The sequence below is a fragment of the Manis pentadactyla genome, chromosome 5, assembly GCF_030020395.1.
Source record: "Manis pentadactyla isolate mManPen7 chromosome 5, mManPen7.hap1, whole genome shotgun sequence".
NCBI classification, from domain to species: Eukaryota; Metazoa; Chordata; class Mammalia; order Pholidota; family Manidae; genus Manis; species Manis pentadactyla.
This window is the reverse complement of record NC_080023.1, coordinates 168376318-168403534: the sequence shown is the minus strand read 5'-3', so window position 1 is coordinate 168403534 and position 27217 is coordinate 168376318. Positions and strand designations below refer to the sequence as shown.

General features: G+C 52.9%; 1 protein-coding gene across 11 annotated transcripts in view; it reads left to right on the top strand.

Annotated features, from left to right (window-relative positions):
• RIPOR3 (RIPOR family member 3) overlaps positions 1-27217 on the top strand; it is a 65311-nt gene that overhangs the window by 16754 nt on the left and 21340 nt on the right. For 6 of the 11 annotated variants that reach the window (XR_008998016.1, XR_008998017.1, XM_036901987.2 and 3 more), the window contains exon 2: positions 21602-21720. The exons of 1 other annotated variant lie outside the window; for it this stretch is intronic. Coding sequence is in view for 8 of the 10 variants with exons in the window: in XM_036901987.2 (XP_036757882.1) it covers positions 21611-21720 (110 nt within the window). In the remaining 2 variants the exon portion in view is untranslated. Of the gene's footprint in view, positions 1-21601; positions 21721-25778; positions 26302-27217 lie in introns of those variants that run through there. 4 more of the 11 variants (XM_057503082.1, XM_036901984.2, XM_057503083.1 and 1 more) reach the window with 3 other exon arrangements.

Genomic DNA, 27217 nt, shown 5'->3' with positions numbered 1-27217 from the left:
CAGCAAAGGCCTAACCTCTTTGCCCCGCCTCCAAGCGCTTCGGACCAGGAAAGGGAAACTTGTTGCGGGAGCTGTACGGGGACCCCGCTTTGAATCCTAAACTCTCCCAAAGGGGCTTCTGCCTGGTTTGCTGTGGTCTGTCTTTGGGTTCTGTGGATCATGAATCTATTCTAACAATTTCAGGTTAAAAAGAGACTCATTGGAAGGTTATAGAGATGTTCCTTTTGGTCATTAAAAAAAAAACGAATGAGAAAACCTAATAAAACTAATTTGAAGAAAGAAAATTTGTTGACTCATGTGACAGAAAAGTACAGTGGTAGTGTGGGTTTCAGATGAAGTTTGATCCAGCCACTCAATATTTCACTGGGATGCAGACCGCCATAGCACCTACCCTTCTTCCACATACATCTGTGGGCACGTGCCCCCGACGTGGTCACCCCAACGCCAAATATCCATCATCTCTCACCTCAAGTATTTGTATCAACTGGAATGTTCTTCCATGCCTCTTAATTCACTTCCCTAAGGGAGGAAATCTGATGTCCACGTTCATCCTTTTGGGCCAGGCACCAGAAGTCTTGTGTTTCTGGTCAGTGAGTGGACGGTCTCTCCTGGGTCCAGTGTCCAAGGCTTGATTAGACGTCGTCGGCCAGACCACAAAGGTCACGTGTCCGCCCACCTCAGCGGAGGCAGGATGTCTGGGAAGGGGTCATGGCCCAGTTAGCCACCCCAACACCTTCCCAGAGAAGGGGAAACTCAGCCCATGGGTCCCCAGGGACCCTGCAATTCCTCCCTGACCTGGGGACTATCCAAAGAGCCCTAGTTTGTTCTTAATGAGTAATCTTACGAAAATTTTAAGTTTGGTTTTGGTTAAGAGTTTTTTTGCCTCACTACTTCCTGAGTGTTTCTGGTTCATTCAGGAAGAGAAATCCAGGCTCTGGTTCAGAAAATGGTTTTAATCACTGTCCTCAAGAAATCGGTCAACAGCCATGTGTGTCCACCATCAGCGAGCCCAGGATCATTCTCAGATGGTGGCTAACAAGCAACAGGGCTGCTTTTGCAAACAAAGTCTGCATTATTTTATTACTTTCACACCAGGAAGAAGGTTTGGTCTCCAAAACAATGTACCGACGTCATTGATTAGGCTGGAAGAACTTGTTTGGCTAAATTTAGAACCCACGAGGAGGTTAGAGAATAAATTTAGGACTGAACCCGGAGGACCAGCAGGGCCGTCTGGCTATAACTCCACCTGCTACCTGGAATTAGGCTGAATTTTCCCTCTGGCTCCTGCATCCACAGAATTCTTGCTGCATAGCTTTTTAAACGCAGAGTTTTAAGAGTGAGCTCTGGCATCTAAGCCTGTCGTACCACTTATAAGCTGTGTGACTCTGGAATGTGAATTAACCTCTCTGAAACTTAGTTTCATCATCTTTCAAAAAAAAGAGGGGTAATAATAACTACCTCACAGGATGTTACAAAGATTGATAAGTTTATTATGGTGAAATAGACATAAAATTTAACCATTTTTAAGCATACACCATCATTATCGTCTATCTCCAAAATTTTTTCATATCCCCCAACTGAAACTCTGTACCCATGAAGCAGTAACTCCTCATTCTGCCCTTCCCCAGCCCCTGGGAACCACCATTCTACTTCCTGTCTCTGTGAATTTGCTCAAGAACCTCATATAAGAGGAATCATTTATATATATGAAAGGAATCTTTTGTGACTGGTTTATGTCACTTTGCATAATGTCGTCAAGGTTCAACCATGTTGTTATCATGTGTCAGAATTTCCTTCTTTTTAAAGGCTGGATCACATTCCATTGTGTGCATTCACCATATTTTGTTTATCCAGTCATCTGTTGCTGGACACGTGGGTTCCTTCCATCTATTGGCCATTGTGAATAATGCTATATGAACATAGGTGTACAAATATCTGAGTCCCTGCTTTTACTTCTTTGGGTTTAAACTTATAATTGTGATGAAGAGATTTTATGGAGAACCCTTAGAGCATGCTTGGCATATACTAAACACTCAACACATTGTAGCTAATAAAAATAGTATGAGGAAAATAATGGGTGAAATATTTTTAATGCATATCAAAGAATCAGGTGAATTTTTGCCTGTCAAATTAGCAACAACTAAAAAGTAATAATCCTCAAAGAAGTTGGGATGTGGTGAGATGCTTAGCAATGTATAAAAATGATACATAATTATTTTATAAAATAGGTACCATCTGTGCAGCATTTACTATGTGCTGGAAACTGCTTTGCTCTGTTTGTACTTTCTCTCATTTACTCCTCTCAACAACCCAAAGAGGCAGGTTTGTTATTACTCTATTTTTACAGATAAGGAAACAGAGGTACCAAGTGGTGACATGACTTTTGGGGCCACAGCCACCAAGCCACAGAGCTGGGACTCAAAGAGTAGAAAAGGGATGGAAAGACCTACACTGCCCTAAAAGTTCATCATGGCCCTTTAAAAGCATGAGCTTCACTGTCTTCCTCATACTTGTCTGTATTTTTTTCCCAGAACAGAAAAAAAAAAGGAAAGAAAGAAGCAAGCAATTAGAAGGCGTCTTACAAGTCAAAACATCCAGGTCTTGCATCTCATGCCACAAAATCAGTTTGTGTCTATTTTTTTGGTGGTGGGGGGAAGAGCAGAGTGTCCTGACTCTGTCTCCTGGCTGATTGCTTAATAGTTATAGACAGACAGACAGACACACACACACACGCACATGCACGCACGCATGCACACACACACACACACGCAGTCCCACGCTCCTGAGACAGGAGAGGAGACAAAAACCAGCAGTAGCCAAAACTCCACTCGCTCGATGCTGTTACAGGCACAGCTTTCCAAGAGGCAGAACTCAGTGAAATAAATATTTTTCCTGTGAGAAGAGGCTTAAGTTGGCTATCTTAACAACCCCCCAACTTATTCCAGATCCACAAAGAGTGGCTGGCGTCAGTGTGTCCATCTTGATGTACTTAGGATCACTTAGTAACTGCAGCGTGCCTGCTTGTCTGGCTGGCTTCTGCCACTGGGCCGTGTGCCCAGCCTGCTGGGCAGGAGGGCAAAAAGGAGTTTGTCTCTGGACACTGCTCTTCCCTCTCTTTCTGAGCCCCACAACTCTTTGGGGGTGCCCAGCTTTCTTTTCCTGGTAAACTGCTGCTATTCAATCTAAATGGGAGGTCTGGGAATTTAACCTCTTTTCTTGGCAAGCCTCTGTTCTTTCAGTCCTGGAGACAGTCTGCAGGAAGAATTTAGAATCAGGGACTTCAAAAACGTAGACACATGAAGAAGTCTGGGTTTTCTGAAAAACTGAGAGTTTCACTATCCAGGCAAAATGGGTTGATTGATTGACTGATTGATTCATTCATTCACTTATTCACTCAACGATTGTTTATTGGGCCACCTCCTTAGTGTAAGATCTGGTACAAAGCTAGTATTAGATAATGCAAAGCTGCTGGAGATACAAGATTCATCCATCCATCCATCCATCCATCCATCCATCCATCCATCCATCCAGCAAATATTTACTGAATGCCTCCTAGGTGCCAGGCCCTTTCCTGGGAGTGCTGGGCTGTTAGCAGTAAATTGCTCCTTAGAACTTGCATTCCAGCAGGGGTGACAGACATTAGACAATGAAAAGTAGCATATAGGATATCTGATGGCATTAAATGTTAAGAGAGACATCAAGAAGGGATCGGATGTGGGGAAATGGGGGGCAAGTGTGTTCCCACTTAGATGAGGGGCCAGGAAAGGCCTCTCAAGGAAGTGATATCTAAGCCACAACCTGCAGGAGATGAGGGGGATGATTTAGGAGGTGCAGGCTTTAAGTAACAGTGACTGATGGATCCGTAAGTCCCTTTTCAGCTTCCCTTCACTCCTGGTTATGCCACTTAGAAAGTCTCTGCTGTCGATATGTTTTGAATGCCTCCCTAAGACCTACTAATCTTCCCCCTTGAAATCGCAGGGGCTTAGCCGGTAAGTGCGCCTCTGTGTGTGTGCACATGGCTTTGTGTTCAGTGTGAATATTTGGCAGTTCCTGTTACGTCATTATAAAAGGATGCTGGTTTCTCATTTACAGCCATGATTAAAGTGTCCTTGGAAGAATACCCTTGTTTTCTGAAAAGTGAATTGATGTAAAGAAAAGTACTCAGTAAAAAAAAAAAAAAAAAAAAAAAGAAAAGTACTCATTAACTTAAATACAAGTGGTACTCAAATATGGGGAAAATTGTGAAGGTGATACATGAATAAAATTTGGGACACACTAAAGGGAAACATGACCCTTCTCAAGTTGCTCAGGGGCTGGCTCAGGAGACAAAAGCGCTGGGTGTGATGCCGCCTGCCGTCAGTGCCTCCCTCTGGGGGCCTCTGGACTGGACGGCCTTCCCGGTGGCTGCGATGGGTCAGGGAAGCTGAGCAGAGGAGGAGCTGTGGGGGGCCGCACTTGAAGGCCAGGGCGAGTTGGGACCTGCTGTGGAAGGCCATGCGGAGCAATCCAGGCGGAGGATTGGCATAAGCCATGGTGGAGGGCAGGGGAGATGAGGAAAATCGGCCTGGCAGCGTGTGTATAAGGGAGCAAGGCTGCTGTAGGAGGCAGACTCTTGGGGGAACACCCCGAATTTATACTAGTCCAGGGACTAATCCTAATATGAATTCTAAGACTTCCATTTATTGAGCACTACTTTCTTGCATTTTCTCATATGACCCCAGCAGCCCCATGAGGCAGTTGCCAGGGTCCCGTGCTACAGATGGGGCACCAAGGGGCTCGGACCAAGGTATCTTCAAGGTCACACAGCTAGTAAGTAGGACGCGGGATTTTGTTTTGAGAAATAACTCATATACCATGAAATCACCCTTTTTAGAGTATATAGTTCAGTGATTTTTAGCAAAGTCACACAGTTGTGGAACCATCACCACAATCTAATCCCAGAACATTTTCAGCACCCCCAAAAGAAACCCTGTATCCATTAGCAGTCACCCCCATTCCTCTGAGCTCCCAGCCCCTGGCAACTGCTCATGTACTTTCTGTCTCTATGGATCTGCCTGTTCTTGACTTCGTGTAAATGGTATCATACAATATGTGGTCTTCCGTGTCTGGATTTGTTCGCTTAGCATGTTTTCAAGATTCATCTATGTTGTAACATCTATCAGTCCTTCATTTCTTTATCTGGCTGACTAATATCCCATCGTATGGATATACCACTATTGTTGATCCCTTTATCTGCTGGTGGCTTTGACTTCTTGGCTGTCATGACTAATGCTGCGGTGAGCGTTGGTGTACATGTTTTGTGTTCGTATGTTTTCGTTTCTCTTGGGTGTACGCCTAGGAGTGGTATTGTTAAGTCATACTGTAACTTTACACTTAACTGTTGTCTTCCAAAGCAGCCACACCATTTTACATTCCCGCCAGCAGTATCCGAGGGGTCCAGTTTCTCCACATCCTCACCAACACTTGCTATTGTCCGTTGCTTTGACTACAGCCATCACTGTGGATTTGATGGGTGGTGGGAGCAGGGAGGCGGGAGAGCTATTTGAGGCAGGATGTGTGGGTGGCCAGGCAGGACACAGAGAGTGAAGGCTCTGAGGAGGGACAAGAGTGAGAAGAGAAGTCAGAGGGGGTGTGGGGTGTGGAGCCGGGGAAAATGTGGGGTTGTGGTGGGGCGGGTACATGTGCCAGGAACAGAACCAGGAACCTAGACTCACCTCTCTCCCTGGGTTCAGGGTCAGCCTCTCCCTCACAAGGACTAGGCCTGGGCCTCCGGCTTCCTTTAGACAGAAGTTCTGCAGCAGAATTCCTTCTCATGGAAGCCAGTGCCAAGGGGTTCTTGAGGAGGGACCTGCACCCAGGCTTGGACCAGACTGCAAGGGGAGTGCAGAGCTCTGAGGCCTGGTGTCTGCTCCACTGTGCCCACTGAAAATGTCATGCCCAAACCACTTACTTTCTCCAAAGTTGTGGCTTTCAGGGTCCTGGTTCCCCAGGTGGTCTGGAACGCATTCCCATGTCCTTGGTATGCGTGGGGCAGGCTCTGAGGTGACAGGTGCCCTCTTAGTTGTCAGCTAATGTTCATGTTTCCTGAGCATTTACTGTGTACCCTTGGGACATACCCTGTGCCCATGCTTTACACACATTTAATTTCCATCCCATTTGACAAAAAAGGAAACTGAGGTTCTCAGAGATGGGGAGTAGTCGGCATCACAGCCAGTGAGAGGTGCTGTCAGGGACTGAGCCTCATCTCTAACCATGAGGCTCCACTGGAAGGGCAGATCACGTAGGAACCTTCCACGTTAAGGGTTCCTTTACGGAAGGTGTACTGTTTTCTATTGCTGTGTAACAAACTGCCACAAACCTAGCAGTGTGACGTCCTCGAGCTCCCAGTTCTGGAGGGCAGACGTTGGCATGGTTGGGGTCTCTGCTCAGTGTATCACAAGGCTGAATTCAAGATAGTGGTCAGGTTGAGTTCTTGTGTAGAAGGTCTGGGGACAAATCCACTCCCAGATCTTTCTGTCCCATGTGGCTGTAGGACTGAGGTCCCCGCTTCCTTACTAGCTGTCAGCTGGGGGCCACCTGCTTCTAGAGGCCTCCTTGCCACATGGCCATCCACCTTCAAAGCCAGTGATGGAGAACCTCCCTAATTAGAACCACACTGAATCTCTGTTGTACTTTAATGTCTTCTGCCCGAAACAACCAGTCCTGGTGGAGGGCTTACCTGGTTAGGTCAGGGTGCCCAAATAGTCTCCCCTTTTCCATAGAAGGGGATGTAATCACAGTCACAGCTCATTACATTCACAGGTTCCACCCACACTCGCATGGGAGAGGTTATACAAGGTCAAATGTCACTGGGGACCTTCTACCTGCCACAAAAGATTTTAGGTTCTACTAATAATGATAACAATAGTTACAATAACAATGGCAAATCCTTTCATTTGCTTAGAACTTGGAGGATTTTCAGACTGATCCTCAAGTATAATCCTCCTGGAGCCCAAAGGTGTGTGCTTTATCCCCATTTTATCCTGGAGAGAGGCAAATGCCTAGTTAGCCCGCTGGGGGCTGCAGTCCAGGACTCTGGGCACACCCCTGCGCTCATTAGAGCCCTCAGACCTCCTCACTGGCCGTGGAAGGAACAAAGCAAGTTTCCAGCCAGCCCAGCCCTCAGGGAGCGCTTCCCTGTAAAGTCCACATAGGGTCACCGAAGCTCCAGCTTTTATAGGAATTGCCCCTGCGCTGGGCAAACCTCACCTCATTAAGCAGGAAAACCGATAAAGCCTGAGGGGCACATGATCAATACAGCATGTGCCCAGGAAGGGCCCAGCCTGGCGGTGGCCCAGTCCCACAACAGGGGAGGGGTTTGGCCGAGGCTGTGATGCGCTGGCCGAAAGTGAGGGGGCCGTGCTCTCCAGAGCGCAATGTCAGTTAACAATCCCCACTGTGCCGTGTCAACGTGGGCTAGGCATTCTACTTGGGACTTCACACGGGGGCCCCCAGCGTCAGCCCCTGAGTGCCCACACCTTCTAGAGTTCCTGTGGGGTACCCCTCTCTTTAATACTTAAACTGATCTTCACATGGCTTCCAGGTATCTTTGGGTTGATACGCTCATTTAAAAATATTCTCTCTTGAAATTGGGGATCAACAGAGGTGAGGCTTAGAACCTCACCCCCCCTGTTTTGAGAGAAATTGTCTGCATCCGTGGATGTTTTGTTGCCTTTGTCTAGCTTGGATTAACACATAGTCTACAGGCACACACCTGATCATCTACATTTGCTCTCTTACAACACTAAACTATGTTTTCTACCTTTATCTTGCATCTACCTACCACTTCAGCATTTTATCAAAAATAATAATAATAATAATAATAATAAGGGAGAAATGTGGGATTCACATATAAATCAAGTATACAAATCAAACAAATAATCATAATTGACCTAATTGTTTATAGTTCATGATGCGTGATCAAAACCAAAAGTTTCTGTGATATGACTGCCCTTGCACTGTTCACCATGTAAGACCTTGTTCACCATGTAAGAACTTGTTCGTTATGCTTCAGAAGATTAGAGACTGTTGAGAACTAGGCTTGGGGTTGATTAATGATTGTGCATTGAGTCCCCTATACAGAATTTTATTGTTGTTAACAACCATATGATCAATAAATATGAGAGATACCCTCTCAAAAAAAAAAAAATTCTCTCTTCTCCTAAAATTGCCCTTTTTCCCTTTTATCCCATGCTGGTTGTTGCTCTGATTCTTTAATTTTTCTTAAACTATTGCTGACCGAAGTCTACTGGGAGAGTGTACTCTAGAGACACCTGTGTGAGTGAGTGTAAAAGAATCTGGCTTACTTAGGCTGAAGGGGTCTCCTGGAGGACACTGGGGTGCTTGCAGGGTGCATCCAGAGAAGCAGGCCTAGAAATGGGCCTGAACCAAGGGCTCCAGAACCCAAAACGGGCTCACAGCAGACATTCCACCCAGGGCTGCACCAAGGCCAGGGCAAGGAAATCTAGCTCATTCCTCTCTGGCCCTCCGGCTCCAATTTCCTTTTCCAGGGAGGTTGTGTCTGCTTAGCCTGGTGTGGGTCCTGTGCCTCTCCATGGTGAGGGGACCACAGGGCTCTGGGCGGTCCCAGCAGACTGAGAGCAGTGGGCCAGAACCAAATCCTCAACAGGAAAACAGGGTGCCTTCAGGAAGAGAACACGTCCACAGCATTTGGGATAATGGGAACCCAGAGGGGGCATGCTTAGGGGTAAATTCTAGAATCCCACCCTTAAATTTCATTGTCTTGAGAATTTCACGTGTTGTCCTCTCCCCTTCCCCAAAGCCCTCCCCTTCCCCAGCTGCCAGGACCAACCAGCACATTTCTGTGCTTTCCTATAGGAACAGGCTAGCATCTCTTCTCCCACCTACCAATGCTTGGGGTCCATCTTGGCACATCCAAAACTCTATTAAACTGCTGGGCTAAGCAGTGTTTTTTATGGGTTGGATGGTGCCCCCCCAGAAGATCTGTTGAAGTCCTACCCCTCACACCTGTGGATGTGACCTTATCTGGAAATAGGGTCTTTGCAGATGTGGTCAAGTTCAGATGAGGTCATTAGGGTGGCCCTAATCCAGTGAGGGTGTCTTTATAGCAAAAAGGAAATGCTACGAAGTCAGAGACACACTGGGACAACACTGTGTGGCACCAGAGGCAGGGCCTGGCATGGTGCAGCTGCATGCCAAGGAGGGCCAAGGACTGAGGGGAGAAGCTGCAACAGGCAGGGGAGGACTCTCAGAGCCGTTAGAGGGAACGTGGCCCCGCCCACACATTGCTTCTGGGCTTCTAGCCTCCAGAACTTTGAGACAACACATCTCTGTTGCTGTCAGCCACCCAGGTTACGGCACTGTGACAGCAGCAGCCACAGAAAACAGCGCTACCTCAGGTTTCTAACCTTCGCAGCATGACGCAGTAGGACTAGCTGTAAATTATGGTTTAGTCTTTCCTTTTAATGAGGAGAAAACACATCCTCACAACTGTAAAGCAAGGTAATTTCGATGGCTTCCGTTTTATAGATGAGGAAACGGGGGCTCAGAGGATAAGGGCCGTGTCTAACTCTCATAGCTAGCAGGAGGCTAAAGCTGGACTTGAACTTGGGTTTTCGACTGCTGAGTAACTCTTACACCCTCTCTGAATCTGTGCATGTGTATCTCACAGGTTATTGCAAAGTCCCGAAGTCCTAGTTCCCAGATGTCACCTTTCTTCATTATGTGAGCTCAAAACTTGGTACTATCCTTGTCCTTACGGGAACCACCTGTTCCAGCCACATTTTCTGTAACGTGAGCCTCTGTAAAGCCAGCCCTTTTTCCCTGGCGATTTTCATTACAAAATTGGAGATGTGTTCCCACCGAAATCATCTCCCAGTGGACCCAAGGAAGAATGTTTGGCAAAGAAGGAATTAATTGATAAACAGCTTGTAGTACACAAACTGCAGAGTCTGCCTGGAATGTTTTGCAACACTTTTGGAAGCTCCAGGATTACAATTGTAACACAAGCTGTTTATTTCAGGCTGTTATAAGCCACATGCATATCCAGCGTGCTTGGGAATCCACTGATTTCACTCTGAACTTTGGGAATGGAAACCCTCTTTTTGTGTGGGCAACTGTGGCGACTGGAGGAGCAGGGCTGCGATACCTGGGGCGACCAGTAGGGAGCTCTTCTCCCAACAGGAAATGGATTTAAAGCTCTTGAAGATTCTTGAAATTCAAGGCTTTGGGTTCTAGAAGTCTGTTCCTTTGGGAGGAAACCCACTCTCTTTACAACACGGAGTAGCCAGCCGTCTGGCATAAAGTTGGTCGATCCTGAGAATGGGGTGAGAGAAGCTGTGGAAAAATCTTGACTTTTCCTGTCTCCCTGCCCCAGAGAGGCACTGGAGCTGGGGCTGGGGTGCCTGGGACAGTCCCCCCCCCCCCTCGCTGCAATTGGCATCAAGAGGAAAAGGGAACTGCACAAAGTGCTCTCAAAAGAAAACCCAAAAGAACAGGCTGGCTTGACTGCCTCTTGTAAATTATTTACCTTGGGATGACCAGATGGCTCATCTCTTGTTGAACCCTCGGCCATTTCCGATGCTGTCAACAGCCTGCATCAGCAAACAGCCCCGCTCCACCGGCCCGTGCCTGTGCAGGAGTCCCCCGGCCTGCTGGCGGGCAGCCCCGGAATTCCAGGAGGCTGACGCAGCACGGCTGGCTGTGCATCCTCAGGGACAAGCGGGGTCTAGGAGAGGCAGCCATGGGTGTAATAGGGATGGAGAGCAACTGCAGGTGGGTGGGCTTGAACTTTTTTAATACCCATGGGCTCCCCAGTTTGGGTCCCTGCCCCTCACCCATCCCTGGGCCCCTGCTCACCCTACCCTTCACCTCTCATGACTGAAGAGCTCAAAATGTGGTCAAATGCCAACATTTCTCTCCTGTCCGCATCTCAACCTGGCTGTGCGAGGGTGGAAAACCGCACCCCCTCTCTGAGCTGTAGTGCCCAGCTGTAACCGGGGCAGAGGGGACATCTCGACCTGCCTGCCTTACAGGCTGGGTGGCGATGGGTGGAAATGGGTTGCCCCTCCTGCCCACCGCCCCGCCCCGTACCTGCCTTTTCTATGACCAGACCCGGTTGTGATTCATTCTGAGGGTGGCTCTTGCCTTCCTGGGCGTGGGAAGGGAGCTCCTGGGGGGTCCCTCGCCGGGTCCCACCTCAGGCACTGCTGAGCAGGCTCTCCCGAGACAGGGGCTCCTCCAGAGCCTTGTGGGTGTGGTGTGGGGGGAGATTTTAATTCTGAGTGCCCGGAAACCCCAAGCCTGGGGCGGGGTGTAAGAAACCTGATGGACATTTTTAAAAGCTCATTCTGGGTTTCAGGCTGGGCCGGAAGGTGAGGTGGGGCGGGGAGACCGGTGAAGCCCCAGGAGGTGATGGCGGCTTGGCTTCTGGTTTCAGTGAAATCCTTGGCGAAGGCCCTCCATGGAGGAGAGAGGTGCCCTTGCAGGCTTCACTGCCCGTCTGGGAAGCCCAACACCGCACCCGCCGGCCGTCAGCCTACACACACCACGAGGGGCAAGTGGGGGGCCGGGAGAAACCCGAGAGGACCACCACCCAGGACTCAGGCGGTTCCTAGAAATCAGTGAGAGAAGCTAGGGAACTGGACAAAGGAATGTGAATGGGTGTCGCCTTAGAGGAGGAGGTTCTAAAGATGAACGTAAGGAAACACGCGCAGTCTTATGAGGAATCAGGGAAATGTGAGTGAAAACGCGCCCACCCTCCAGGCACTGAGGTCCGCGGGCAGATGGGAGGAGGAGGGCCCGGCCTTGGGAGGGTGGGGAGTGGAAAGCAGGCTCCTTGGGGAGGGAAGGTGCCAGTCCCACCCCCAGAGGTTAAGGATTATGCTGTGATTTCTTTCTGAGGACCCTCAGCACCAGCACATGTTTAGAAATAAGGCCATTAAGCCCTGTGCCTACGAGGTCCGATTTAAAACCAGCTTACCTGAGCTTGAGCCTGCAAGTCCTCAGGGCCAGAACGCCGCAAAGTGGAACCTACAGCACCACATCTTGGTGAGGGCCAGAGATGCTGATTCCGGTCAGGTGCAGGGTCCCGCCTGGTCCCCTGTGCTCCTCCGTTTTTGCTCGGCCAGGTGCGACTGGGCGCAGGGAGACTGGGCGAGAAACCCCGGAAGGGGAGGAAGACGGGAGGGCTAACGTGATCTGCATAATAGAGACTTGGGTGCGCAGGGGCTGGAGGTGGAAGGATTGCTTTGAGGGGAGGGCTAGGAGACGGCCAAGGGACTCTTCCGCCCTGAAAAAGATTAAATAGTGTGTGTTACAACTGAATTGGTAGAAAGATGGATATATTAGATAATAAAACACATGCTAACATGCTATAATATATAAATAACAATACATATACAATATTATGCAATAAAATATTTTCTTTTTTGCCTCCTGACTTTAAAAGTAATCTGAACACTGCTGTGGGCTGTATGCACTGGGCCCCCTAGGCCTCATGAAGTTGGCCCGGCAAGAGCCTCACTTCTTCCAGAGACAGCAGTAGGGACGGGTTCTTTCTCAGTCCTCCTGGCTGTTTTGTAGAGATGCCGCTCTGATGTCTGGCTGTGTGTGTGTGTGTGTGTGGGAGGGTCTGTGTCCCTGGGATAATGGAGAATTCAGGGTAGTTCATGGAGGGTGGAGTGGTTGAATGAGGTGGCCTTCAGGGTTCAGCCCACCTGGGTTTGAGTTCAAACCCCACGGTGTTGAGCTGTGTGTGACCAGTGTGTACGGTCATCAAGGGCCAGCTTGCTGACAGGTGGGGGTTTCAATGAAGGCAGGTGTCATGCAGAACTCTGGTGTGACAGCAAACATCCGTGGGAGGATCCCAACCTCTTCTGCAAGCTCAAGTCCTCACCCTCAGGCCTCCAGGCCCTTGCTCATGTCTGGTGTGTGCGTGAGCATGAGTGTGTCTGAGGGGTGGGGTGGTAGAGGTCCAATGGGAGCTGCAGGCCTGTGGCCCCTTTTGAAGATGTCAGGTTGGTGCACCCCCAGATTCCCGCACCCTATTCAGGGGAAAGAAGCATGAACAATATTTATAGCCAACAAAATATAATATCTTCAAGTCTAATCCCTTCATCCGTGAGAAATTACTCCTAACACCCAGCACACCGATTCATGAACCCTCTAGTGCAGATTTGAAGAGCTTCATTTAGCCCAGTGGTTCCCACTGGAAATGACTCTGCCCCACCAGGAGACATGCGGCTGCGTCTGTGGACATTCTTGGTTGTCACAACAGGAGGGAGGGGTGCACCTGGCATCCAGTGGTGGTGTTGCTAAATGCACAGGACAGCCCCGTGGCAAGGAATTTCCAGCCCAAAATGCCAGTGGTGTCAAAGTTGAGTGCCCCTCCTGTAACCAGTTCTGGAATGAGGTCTTGTGATTACCATACTGCCTGAGGTATCGATCACTCCCCGGATGCACCCACTGCCGAGTGCACGCTTTTGAGGGGAATTGTTGAAGATCTAAGACTACCACTTGCTAGTTCAGGCCACTTCAGCTCTGTGAGCTTCAGTTTCCCAATCTATCAAGTGGGTATGGGAACAGTGCCCACCTAAGAGGGATGCCGTGGGGAGACACAGCCAGTGTCTGAGACAAAGAAATGGGGTGCATCTTAGAGGGCAGCTGAGGCCAGCCTTCCTGGATGCCAGCAGTGAAATGCATTCATTCTTAGAAATCGCCTGGCACATAGTAATATGCTCACTAAGCGTTGGTTTCATTGGCGGAATTACTCGTTTCAGTTTTAGACAACAGACAGAGGCCCTTGTCCTGGAAAAGTGACCACTACGTGGCCTCCTGTGAAGTCAGCCCAGAAGGGGTCTCTGCACATCCCCTCCTCACTTGAGTTCAGTCCCTCCTGCCCAGCGCCCTGGTCCTCTCTGGTCCAGCAGGGGACCCTCAGAGAAGGGATTCAGCTGCCTACCTTGGGCTTCCCGGAGGCCCCACATTGGCCCCCATCCCTGTTGCCTCTCATCCGGGCTGTCTTCCCCTCCTCTGGACAGGCCCCAGCCACTGGCCCCAGCACCACACACATTCCTGCCCCCACGGGGGCCTCAGGAGGCTCCTTCCCCAGGGCTGCTGTCCCTCCCAGGTGACCCCTGGCCGACCCAGACATGGGAGTGTGTTAGCGCTGATCAGGGGCAGCGCCGGGGCCATTTCAATTAAAACACCCTCTAGATATTTCACAGAAATTCGTGAGTCATCTTTGCCTTGTCAAGCCCCAGAGGAGTTAGCTGGGAATATAGACGATATTTGTGGACCTTTAAAAAAGGGCTTTTTTTTAAAGAAACAAGTTTCTTCTCTGATCCTAGGTTCATCCTGAAAAGCAATGTTCTCTAGGTCAGAGGTTATACAGAGTGTCAGCCTTGAGGATTAATTACTGCCCAATCAAGGACGGCTGACTCCTCTCTGTTTTCTTCAAATTAACATTTTTTTCTATTTAAGAGGGAATACACATCCATTGGAGAACACAGGTAAGGTGTTGCTTCAAAATTAAAAATGAGACCACGCTGTATATAGTTTACCTCTTGTCCTTTTTCACTCAACATCTCATTTTGAACAACTCATATTTCCCCATGCCATTATTCCTCAAAATCACTTTCCTAATGGCCACATAAATGTCCTCAGTGTGGCTAAGCCATGGGTTATTTAACCTTTCCCTTGCATGTGGCCATTTGTGCCCTTAACCCCTGTGCTCTCACCTGTGAAATGGGCGCAGGTGTGCTGTGGAGACCCATGCGATGGCCTTCCTGTCCACGCATGTGACCTTACAGAGCCGCTGGGCCTGAGCTGGAGGAGAGCACACACACCTGCCAGGCCTGCCCTGGGCGGGAAGGTCTCGGGCTTGTAGACTCTGCCATAAGTGGAGACAAGGGGCCCTTCTGGACCCCGGATCCTGACCCCCTTGCCTGGTCCTGAGCCATCTAACCATCGGGAAGTTTCTACTTGCCTTGGGGCAATGAGCTCTGGGGGGACAGGTGGGGCTCCCCAAGGAGCTGCTAGATCTTCTCTTACAGCAGAAACCAGTGCTGTCTGCTCACCCGGCTCTCCAGAAGGCTGTATGCAGGGGTGTACCTGGGGGGTCCGCTCCTGGCTCCAGGGCTCACTTCCGTGGTGGTCCTTGACAGAGGCAGAGCTGGGGTGCAGGACCCAGGAAGGTGGGGTCCTACAAGCTCTGCCTAAATGGAACGTCTTTCACACCAATTACTACCATCATTTAAATATGCTATTATTTAAACAAAACACTTTATATCATACCAAGACAGGGTGTTCTAAGTGGAAGGTTACCTTGAAACAAATTCAACAAAACGACCTGATTAAATCCAAGCTCCTCCCTCTGTCTGCCTGTGGCTCTGCCCGAGGCCAGTTCTGTACTGGGTTGACCCGGGAGCGGACAAGTGTCAGAGCGCTGGGCAGTCAGGACAGAAAGGGGACTAGAGCAAGAACAACTCTCCCATGAAGTCATGGGGTCTATGAGGCATTCCTCCCTCAGCCCAGCGTGTCCTGCCCCTGGGGTGCCTGAGTTCCTGCCCAGTCCTCCCGGTTTACAGACAGGGAGACAGAGGCTCAGAGAGGAGGAAACTTGCTCAAGGTCACATGGGCTGGACCCACACTCTCCCAATCTCCTGGGCCCGCCTTTCCAGCCCCATAAAACCTGGCTCAGGTGGGGCTGAGTGGATTCCTTGCCGTGGGGAGAGCCCCTTGTCCCCTCCGGAAGAGCCAGGAGGGAGCAGGGCCCGGGGAGTTCAGCAGAGAGAGGGGAGCCCAGGCTGGTAGGTGTCAGAGACAGTGTGGCTTCCATCCTCAAGGCCCAGCTCAAGCTGGCATCAGCCACGCACAGCAGCTGAGCTTCCCCGGAGACAGACCTGGGGCCACAGTGACAGAGCCCTCCCCCCGTCGACTGCTCCCAGCCCCCGGTGGAGGCGCAGCGTTTGAGGGCCTGGCGTGCAGTAAGCATTCATTCATTGTTTATTGAGACACAGTATCCTCAGGCCAGGCGGGCAGCAGGGCGGATGAAATGTGTAAATGAGCTCAAGGGTTGCTGTGACCAACAGAGGGTGCTGGAGGCTGCCCTGCCTACTTCTCTCGCGGTGCAGCTTAACCCTCCCCACCCATGAGCATCTGTTCCTCACCTTGATCCTTAGGGATCCTCTTTTGTACCTGATGCTCCAGCCAGACAGACTGGACTATCGGCAGTTTGTCTAATTGTCCTCTCTCTCTCGTGCCTCTGAGCCTTTGCACAAGCTGTTCCTAACACCTGGTACACGCTTGTCTTCTTTCTTTGCCAAGCCAATTCCTCCTCCTCCGCTAGATTTCAACACAAGATGTTATTTCCCCCAGGGGTTCTCCCCAGGCACTCCCCTGGGGCTGGGCCAGGTTTCCTGAGCCTCCCGAGGCCTCGACTTGTTCCCTGTCACTGTACTGTCTCATCACCTCGTGTCCTAACTCCCTGTCTCTCCATCTCTCTCCCACTGGACTGGTTCTCAGCTGCCTGCTCAGTGTCTGCATTCCACAGGCACTCAATACATGTGTGCAGAGTGAACAAATTGAATGAAGGAACCCCAGACTCAGTTCTGAACAGATATCCTTTACTCATTCATTAACTCAAGCAGTCACTTATTCATCTGATATTTACTGGGGCCCACTACTTGGTAAGGCTCTGAGCATACAGCTGTGAACAAGAAAAGTGCCTGTCCCACGTGTGAGGGCCATGCAGATACCACGCTAACTGATAAGACAATAAGAGATGGTGATGAGTTCTCTGAGGGACTTGAATCGGGGTGAGGGGTGAGGCTGCTGTGGCCAGGGGTGTCAGGGAGGGTCTCTCAGAGAAGGTGACCTTTCTGAGGAGGGCTTCAGGCTGGGAGGGCGCAGCATGGAAGTCCTGGGGTACAGGTGTGCCAGGTGAGGGCTCAGCCAGGGCACAGGCCCAGAGGTGGGACCCCTCTGAGGAGCAGGGGAGGAGCTCGGGTTCTTCTGGCTCTTCCACGCACCTCTGGGTGATCCTGGCAAGTCCTCTGACCGCTCTGGGCCCGGTCTGGCCATCTGCAAAACGAGGGAGTTGGACTCCATCTGGTGCAGACCATCTGCTTCCCAGCAGCCTCCTCAGCTGCCCAGCCCTCTTTTGTATAAACTCACATTCCTCGTCCTGGGCTATTTTGCCATTTCCTTTCATGCTGAACCAAAGGGGCTATTTTGGAAAGTCTTAGAAGCAAACTAAGCCCCGGCTGGCATTTGAGCGGATATAGAAGAGCCGTAAGTGAGGGATCAGGCATAACAGCCGCCCAGCCCCGAGAGCCCATGCCATTAAATTTAGAAGCATCACCTCCAAATGAGGTGAAATTGCAGGTTCGCTCCGGCCAGTGGGCGGCCTTGGCCGGCAGTGAGCGGGACAGATTTAGCAAAGCCAGCTCCAGCTCCCTGCAGCCGCACCTTTAGGGAAGAGGCCGGGACAGTCCCCGGTGTCTGGGGAGCAGCTGGCCGCGGGAGAAGCCCCCTGTGCTCACCTGCTGGGTCCGAGGGGCATCAGCCTCAGGGTGCCAGGCCAGAGAGAGGCAGCGAGGGACACGTGGGGAAGAGGCAGCCCTGTCTGCCACCAAAGGTTTGGGATCTGCATGATTTCTGGGCCTCTCTCCTCCCCCCAGGGGCCCAGCAGGGCCCTGGCCTGCCTCTCATGCCTTGTAGCATGCCGGCTGCCCACGGCTGTGCCAGGGACTTCCCAGACCTACCCACAAACCAGCAGCTATAGGGTTAATGCCAGCCACAGTGGGGGAGGGGGGAAGGGGCATCTGGGGGAGAAGTGGGGCGTCCATGGCGCCCAGCCTCTGTGCTGAGTGGTCAGTGCCCCTATTATGTCAATGGTTAAACATTAGGAATTATCACCCTTAGTCGGAAGTGACAAACATTCATTGGGGCTTGTCAAGAGCCGCCCATTGACAGTTCGTGGGATCCAGGGGTCTCAGTTGAGCCATCCCAGCCCCAGCAGCCCCAGTCCTCCAGAGCGGGGACTGTTTTGCAGCAAGGAACCTAGCCAGGTGAGATTGAAGAGGTCAACTATGTGGGGTCCGCCCCACTGGGAGGAGGACACTGCTGGCCCTCAGGGACGTGGGCGCCCACACCCTGAAGCCTGCAGTGGATGGGGCTTGCTTTTTCTCAGCCATTCCCCAGTGCTACACATCTAGCTTGGCAAATCCCTTGGTGAGACTGCTTTCCTTCTGGGGCCCCCCTCCCTCCCCTTCAGCCGGGGTCTGGCTCATGGGAGAGGGAGGTGCGTGTCCCCTGCACAGCCCCTGGGGAAGAGGCGCAGCCTGCTGTGAAGTGGCCAGGCTTTGGAATCCATGGTGCCCAGGTCCAAATCCCTGGCTTGTTGTTTCCTACCTGTGTGACTGTGGGCGGGTCATTTCCCCTCCTCTCTGAGACTGTTTCTTTATCTGCAAAATGGGGATAAAAATAACACTTGTCTCATATAGGGTTGGGAAGATTAAATGAGCTCTTAAGCCCTTAGAGCAGGTTGCAGGCAGAATGCTGGCTACCAGGGGTCAGGGGTAGTTCCTGCTACCCAGGCGTCATCCATCAGTAGTTGCTGTAAAAAACATTTTGCTCAAACATAGCCGTGCTCATTCATTTACAAATTGTCTGTGACTGTGCTCTTTACCTTGGACTCTAACACATAGTGGAAATTCTTATCCTTATCTTTATCCTACCCTCATTCTTCCACTGCCTTCCAGTCTTAGTTTTCCAGTCCCATAAAGATGTGCTGCAAAGCTTCCCGGCACCAGAGAACACCGTCCCTGCAGGGAGCACTCCATCTGGTGGGGGCAGTAGATAAATCACCATTCCTGGTACACTGTGGGTGGGAGGTAGGGGGAGGTTCTGGACGGCTTCCTGGGGGAGGTGACATCTGGGCTGGAGGAGGATAAGGGGTTGGCCAGGAGACCAATCCCCACACGGCAGCCAGAACTCACTTTGAAAAATGCCAACCTCTTCACCCCTTAGAGCCTCTTCCCTCGTATGAAAAGTGGGGTGACGGAAGCTCATAGTGCTGTAAATCCACAGTTGGGTCCTGGTGCACTGGGAAAGGCTGCAGTGAACCATCATTCTCTTCGGTCCTCCTTTCCCACACACTGAGCAGCAGGACAGTGGGACTTATTTTAGCAAAGTGCATGGAGAGGAACTGTTTAGCAAGCCCTCTCTCTTACCCTGGAGTGTGCAGAGACCTGGAGAGGCCAGAGGAATGACCCAGAAGGGGGGGCCCCAGCTCCCAGGCTGGCTCCAGACTTCACATCCCAACCCCTGACCTTGGGAATCTCCCTCCCTGCTCCCCCTTCATTCCCTTGCCCAGCCTGGCTGGGTAGTCAAGTGGTTTGAGCCACCATTCTGATTATGGGGCTGCTGGTGTGCTGGTAAATGTTTAACAACCAGCAGGAAAAGAAACCCTCACTCGCAGTACTTGCCGATTTCCGTGGTGTAAATATTTCTACCATGGCTGATTTCAAGCTACCAAAATTCCTGAAAATGTAACACTAGATTCTTGTGAACTGGCCCAAACTGGTGGGGCTGCAGAGCCCTCCCTGCGGGGCAGGGCAGTTCCCCGGGCAGGATGCCTGACCGCAGCATTCCTTACAGTCTGACCCTGACTCTGCCACTTCCGAGCTGGCGTTCTCTGGCCAGTCTTGTCACCTCCCTCAATCTCAGTTTCCTCATCTGCCAAGTTAGGTTAGCAACAGCTCCTACACCTCGGGGTGGGCACGTGTGGATTTAATAAGATAATTTACATAAGCATTTAGCACAGGGCTGGCTTGATAATCAACACATGAGGCCTCCACTACCAGATCACCTCAACTTCCCCATCTGCACACACTGCCGTAGCTCATGGATTTATTGCAGGGGATTGCCCGTGGCACAGGGGTTTGCCACACAGTGGGTGCTCAGCCAGTGCTCGCCAGCCCCCCGTCAGGTCTAGAAGTCACTCACCTGGCTCGTCTGCCTCAGCGGCTCTCCTCCAGGGCTGGGGTCCTGGTTAGCCAATGGCACAGAGACAACTTCCTGAGCATCTCTTCCACATCTCGTGCTCCTGGTGTATTGTCTCCCTGGTCCTTTTCTGAATTTCCGTTTTGCTGATGTGATCACTGAGGCTCCGAGCCACTGAGTGGCACAGCTGCAGCTGGGATCAGAGTCCAGGTCTGGCTTTTTAGTTTCCGGTGCGCTCGTCTGCGCACAGCACAGGTGGAGCTGTGGTAGGGGGCAGGGCAGGGGGATATGTAGGAGGAGAGGGATTGTGGGGGCAACACAGATTTACTGGGGGGTTCAGAGTGACAGCTGACTATAAACAAAATGCAGGGCTGGGCACTGGACAGATGTGGCCGGAAAGGTAGACGTTCCAATGTGGGCAAAAGTGTGCTGGCTGGACTCCGCTGGTGGGTGAGGGATGCTGGGATGCAGGGGACAGGAGGGCACAGTGGAACTTCTTATAGGCTGGCCTGGGGAGTGGGTCCCTAGAATCCTTGGACTGATGCCACCCTGGCTGGGGAGCAAGGTATGAAATTGTAGCAGCGGAGATTCAGGTTAGATACGGAGAACTTTCCAGTTGTCTGTGCTGGAAGACACTGGGCCATATTCCCTAGGGATGAAGTGGTATTTTTCCAATGTAGAGATGGTTTGGAAAAAAAAAAAAAACGTCGGCCAGGGTTCTAGGCCTCATTGCAGACTGGGCCAGATATGGGGCAATGGGTCAGGGACCTCTGGAAGCCTTTGATGCCAGCAGCCTGCGTCATGTGAATTGGGCTTTGTCACTGCCTGCTAAAAACCCTCCTATGGCTCCCAGTTACCCTTGGTCAGTGGCAAGGCCAAACTCCTCCCTGGGGCTACAGAGGCCCCCCCACGACCTGCATTCTGTGGCCTCCCTAAGCTCACCTGGAGCATGCCTCAACCTACTGAACTTCTCCCTACTCAGGACGTCATGTCCTCCACACGCCCAGGCCTTTGCCCAGGCTGTTCCCTCTGCCTCAGATACCCTTCCCTTCCCCTTTGCTCCTCCCTAGCTTTTCCTTTTCAGCTCCTGGTTGCCTCCTCATGGTCAGGTCAGATGCCCCGAGCCCCCCGTCACTTCACTAGCCTCCCCGCTGGAACTGTGTGGGGCTCAGCAGCCTCCCTGCGGGCCTGGAGGCCTGGAGGGCAAGGGCTGTGCTGTCGCGCCCAGTGCCCATCTGTAGCACAGTGTCTGGCACACAGCAGGCACCCAGTGAGGGTTTGTGGGGGTGGGTGAGGGTTATGGGCAGAGAGGGGTGGTGAAGGCTGGTAAGCAGAGCTGGGCTGGGGGGAATTACTACCCTCTGCTCAAGGACTCCGCGTTGCTCAGACTCCTGGGCTTGAATTTTGCTGCTGCCTCTCCCCCCAAGCAGGTTTCCTCGCCAAACCTGTTTTCTCATCTGTGAGCTGGGGAAGGGCCTGCTGGCCTCCCTGGGTATCATGGTGGAGGGTCACGGCCTGTGGTCAGCACGTCAGGTGGCGGTGTGGGGCTGACTCTGCTGTCCTCTCCCTGTAGGTGACAGCCATGTCCGTGCGGGTGCGATTCCTGTCCGCTGGGGACACAGGGGCTGTGGGTCTCGTGGGCCGGAGCGCCTCCTTCGCGGGCTTCAGCAGTGCACAGAGCCGGAGGATTGCGTAAGTTGTGCCCGGGCCAAGCGGGTGTGCGGCTTGTTTGAGGGCCGGGTGGGGATGGCAGGGACATCCTCCTCCTGCTGGACATGACCCTGAGGCTCCCTCTCCTGCCAGGCCTGCAGCCGAGGACAGTGTGTGTGTGTGTGTGTGTGTGTGTGTGTGCAGGGACATGCATATGTGCACGCGTAACACTCTTGGTGTCGGGGAAACCTATGCTGTCCTTGAGACCTGAACCAGTATCACCTCACGTGCTCCTGGCCGTTGGTCCTGGAAGCCGATCTGCCTGAGCTCTATCAGGCCCACTGGGAAGATCAGAAGACTGAGGCTCAGAGAGACAGAGCCACCCACCCAAGGTCACACCACAAGAGTGGTTCACAGCTGGAACTTGGCCTCTTAGGGGGCAGGGCTAGGATGGAATGTTGCTCCTGACAGACGGGAAGTGGGGCCACCTCACCCAGCTCTGTGACCTGAGGCAGGCGGCTTCACCTCTCTGAGTCCAGTTTCCTCACCTGTGACATGGGGATCATGAGTGTCCCTCCCTCACGTGTTGTCATGAGGGACACACTGCAAGCAGCCAGTATGTGCGCTCACACAGTAGGTGCTTGTGGGGAATGTTCTGAGGAGGAGGAGTAGCGTCTACAGAGACAGGCTGGGGTCAGTGCTGACGCTCTGGAGGTGGGGTCAGGACTGCTCTGCCAGTGCATCCTCCAGATGCAGGCAACCCCCAGGAAGAAGGTTCACTCCCATTCCTGGGGGCCACAGCCTGGTCAGCCCAGGCCTTCCCCCGCTGGCTCCACAGCTTCTTGTCAGGCACCATGCAAGCCCCTGGGGGGCCACCTGCCAGCTGGCAGGCCTGTGGGGTGGGACAATCCCTCAGGCATCTTGAGGGGCCCAAACATCTGCCTGTCTGAGCAGATGTGGTGGACAGGCAGGGACCCTCTGTCATACACTATACAGCAGACACATCTACTGCCAGCCCCACACACCAGGGCACAGAGCTTGGATGGTCAGTGAGTCAGTCAACAACCAAATCTCATCCTGGAACTCTCTTGCCTGAAACCCTACAGAGGCTCCCATCTCCCTTAGAACACAATCTGGTTTCCTCATGTGGTCCAGTGGCCCCTGTGGGCTGGCCAGCCAGCCCCTTGTCTCTCTCTCCCCGAGGCCTTTGCACAGGCTGTGCCCTCCACCTGCAACTCGCCTTCTTCTCTTCACCTGGCCATCGCTGCTCAATCTCCTTCAGGCCTTGGCAGCCATGCAGCATCCAGGGAGGACCAGCTGAGCCCCAGCCCCTGCTCCTTCCCTAGGGTTCACCAGCTGTACATGAGGTGCCCCCTGCCTGCCCAGGATGCCTGGCCCTCCCTAACCAGTGCCGCCTGGCCTCCGCAGCCAGGCCCTGCCAGCTCACTGTCTCTGGGCTGCTCAGTTCTGACGTGTGTCTGGGAGGAAGGGCATCTCAGGGCTGAAATCCTGGAGTGCCCCAGCTGGAAGCTCCCTTATGAATCCCTAATTCATTCCACAAATCTTTATGGAGCACCTATTCTGCCCAGGCCCTGTAGCAGGCTCTGGGGACAGACCAAGGCCCCACCCTCCTGTCAGGGCCGCAAACAATAATCAAGATAGATTTAGCTGATGGCAAGCGCTGTGAAGGGATGAAATAAAGCAGGGAGTTGCGGGAGGCAGCAGGGGGTCTCTGGGGAGGAGGCCTTGGGTGAGGCAGGGGCACATTTACGCAAAGGCCAGAGCAAAGAGAGGGAGCTGATCGCATGCAGACAGGGTGTGGGGTGGGGAAGATTTCTAGGTGGAGGGGACAGCAAGTGCAAAGGCCCTGAGATGGGAACGAGCTTTGAAGGTCAGGAAGTGGGCATGTGGCCAGCTCTGGGTGCAGTGGGAGAGAGGGAGGACGACCCCACCATGCCTCGTGGGGCAGTGAGGTCATTGGCAGTGTGAGGGGAGCAACTACAGGGCTGAGCAGATGGAACTGAGGACCCCAAATGGAAAGAAACGTGGCTAAAGCCCCGGAGAGATTAAAGCCCAGTGCCCCTGGCTCCAAGCCTCCAAGGGGAAAATGTGCGGATGCCACTGTGAGGAAGGTACACAGCGGATGCCCCGTAGATGCTGCTGAGCGGGGCTAAGTCTAAACTCACGTGGGAATGACGCTCTTCCTCAATGGAACCGCTTCACGGCTGCCTCTTCCTGGCCTTTGCTGGGGTTCCCCATGTGCTGTGTGAGCCCTGGAAGCTGTGTGCCTGGCGTGGAGCTGCTCTACCCAGAGGGCACCTTTCTCTTTCACACAAAGCACTGTAGGGTCTCTGTCCCTGTGGTCTGGCAGCCAGGGAGGGGTCCCAGGCCCTGCAGCCGAGGCCAGCTGCATGGGCATAGAGCTGTGCCCCACGCTTAGGTTTAACGCTCTGCTGTCACCATCTAGAAGTTCTTAGTAAGTGTTGAACAAAGGGTCCTGTGTTTTGTTTTGCACTGGGCCTCACGAATTCTGTAGCCGCTGCCTGCAGCGCTCCTCATGGCTGGGACTTTGGGGGCCTTTGGACTTTCCACATCCATGGGAAACGTGCCCTTAGGCCCCAGTCAGGAGCTCTGCCCGAAGAGTGCTCCGAGGTGGGTCCCCAGCCTCTTGCTGCCCCCCTCCTGGATCCCTGGGGAGGAAGAGAGCAGAGGGGGTCTGAACCCCCGACTCAAGGGCTCATCAGTCATCGGCAAGAGTAAGTGTCAGGTCCTGGCAAGAGTGTCAGGTCCTGCCAAGTCTCCCTTGCAGGCTGGGAAAGACGGTGCTGACGGCGGCAGATGTCCCGGACCCTGCCTGTGGGCTCCTCCTCCTGGAAGGCCCCCCTCGGGGAATCTGCAGGATGCCTGGCCTGGGTGGGTTCAGAGGGCGCTGAGCGGCCACCACCTGGCCTCAGCCTCCGCGGCAGTCCCCTCGTCCACGGGTGAGGAAGAGGCTGTCTATGGCGGCATGGAGATCTTTTAACTTCCTATTTCTGTCCAACTGCCAGGGCTCTGGGCCCTTGGCGCCGGGGCTGGGCGGCCTGCACTGGGTCTCTGGTCTCTTTCCTCCCAGGTATCAACCAGGCTGAGACGGTCTCATCACCAAGGCTCAGCGGCTGGGGGCAGGCACTAGCCCAGGACGGCAGGGCAGGAGGGAAGGGCTGTAGTTAGATAGCCCTTGTCCCCAGCCTCCACCCCTGCCCTCGCACCTGAGACCTCTTTGACTCCGGACAGGGCTTTTTGTTGTATAATCAAAGAATTCACTTGGGGAAGTAATCTTGGGGGGAAATTTTGCGTTAGGGGTGAATGATTGCTACCAGAAGGCCATATCATATAATCATATAAACATGATACAGTATAACATAAGGCCACATACAGAAGGTCAGGCCACGAAGAAGAGGGCCGGGTCCTGAAACCATGCCAGGCTGCCCCAGTTGACCAGCAGCTGCTCTGAACCCCTTCCTGCCACTCCTCGGCCAGGTGTCCCCTCCCCCAAGCTGTCAGGGCCACCAAAATGTCCTCATCACATTGGGAATTCTTCCATGGGAACAGCTACTGCCCTTGATTTTCAAGGAGAGGAGGCCGGAAGAGGAGGGCATAGTGGAAATGCTCACGCTGCCCTGAGCATGCGGAACACTTAGGGGCACAGCGCCTGGGCCAGGGGTAATCCCTGGGCTTGTTTCTTTGACGGTAGAGAGGACTCTACCTCAGGGACGAGCGGCAGGAGAAATGGGCTGGACACAGGAAGCCCCCGGAGCAGAGCTTGACCTTTGCAAGACCCGGTGCCTCTTAGTCATCATGCCCGCTGGTCAGCCACTGCCAGGCCCAGGAGTAAAGGCTGGCTTACACCATCGTCTCATTGAATCCTCGCCTGAGCCGTGCCCATTTGGGGGCAGGGGCAGGTGTGGGACTTGAGCTCATCCCTACCTACCTCCAGATGCACCCTCGCAGCAGCTGTGGGTGTTTCCCAACTACAGGAGTAGACAGATGGCCTGGCGGCTGCACGTGAGCCTAGGGCCAGTGGGTGGCACGTGCCCTTCTGGAAGCTTGTCTGACATGCCAGCCGCTGTTTAATATTTACTGAGTCCTCCCAGAGCTGGTGAGACATCCGCCCCCGGCGGTCGCTCCCTGCCCTGGCAGTTGTGACACTGGGCCAGACATGCAGCCTGACTCCGCCATCCGGAGGTTGCACGCACAGTCGCCTTGCCTAGCTGGGACGTGGCCACCGGAGTGGCCGCCACGCCTGCCCTGTGGAACCTCGGGCAAGAGTTCTGGGCTCTGAGCTTCCCCAGGAGCCAGTGCTTCCAGGCGCAGTCACAGCAGCGAGGGCGAGGCAGTCTGCAGGCAGATGGAAGAGGGACCTGGCCGGGGGCACACACCCTCCGGGGACTGTGGCACCCTGGAAGCTGGCAGGTGAGCAGGGCTCCTGCAGCCCCACCTCAAAGCTGCTTGCCCACCCCCCTGCCTGCCTGCTGGGCTGCCAGGGACTGCAGCCTGCCCGAAACCCACTTCTCTCGAGGCTGCAGCCCTGCCCATCTCTGCCAGCCTGGAAATGGCAACTTTGTGGAGGGCCTGTTCCAAGAGGTGGGTGATGTGGCTTCAGGGGGATGAGGGAGGAGGGGGCACAGCCCCTTCTTGGGTCTTGGAAAGTGTCACTGGCATATAATATATGACAGCAGAAGGTACAGGAATAAGCAAGTCCATGTACCAGGCTTTGTGTCCAGTGCCCTGGGCATGTTGCCTTTGCTCAAACATCCCCTTATTGGGGGAGCCTCCCCTGCTCATCCTGTTTAAATGTATCTACCCCACCTTTATTTTTTTCCTTGGCACTAGGCACTATCTGATATATGATTTTCATTATCTTATATATAGCAGTTACTCCTTGCTGGGCACTGTTTGAAGCCCTTTACATTTATTAACTCACATAACTCTCATAGCAATCCTTTCTCTGGACCCACTTCACAGATGAGAAAACTGAGGCACAGAGAGGTTCCCTAATTTCCCCAGGTCACACAGCTTGTAAGTGGAGGAGCTGGGTAGAGACCCCAGTATCTGGCTCTGGAGCCTGCCCTTGTTACCACTTCCTGTGGTCTCCCCAGCTGGCATGGCTGCTCACAGGGGCACAGGTTCTGTCTGTTTTGATCACTGCTCTGCCCCCAGCTCCTAGCATGGTGTCTGGCACACAGTAGGTGCTCAGTAAGTATCTGTTGAGTGAATGACTATCTCATGACAACTCCGTGGGGTAGGCACTCTTACTATCCCCCTTTAACAGATAAAGAAACAGAGGGTCCAGTTGGTTATGGACCAGTGGCGTCTGGGGCTGGTATTTGCACATGGGCTGCTGACCAGGAGCTTGTGAGCCACGGGAGGGCCTGGGCCCCCAGCTTGGGGAGGCCCCTGAGGGTCCAGGGTGGGGCTCTGCATCCTTCCTCACGGCAGTGTCCTCTGGGACCCAGTTCTCAGCGTGCTGAGGGCCGGTGTGCTGGTTTGTGGTGTGGCT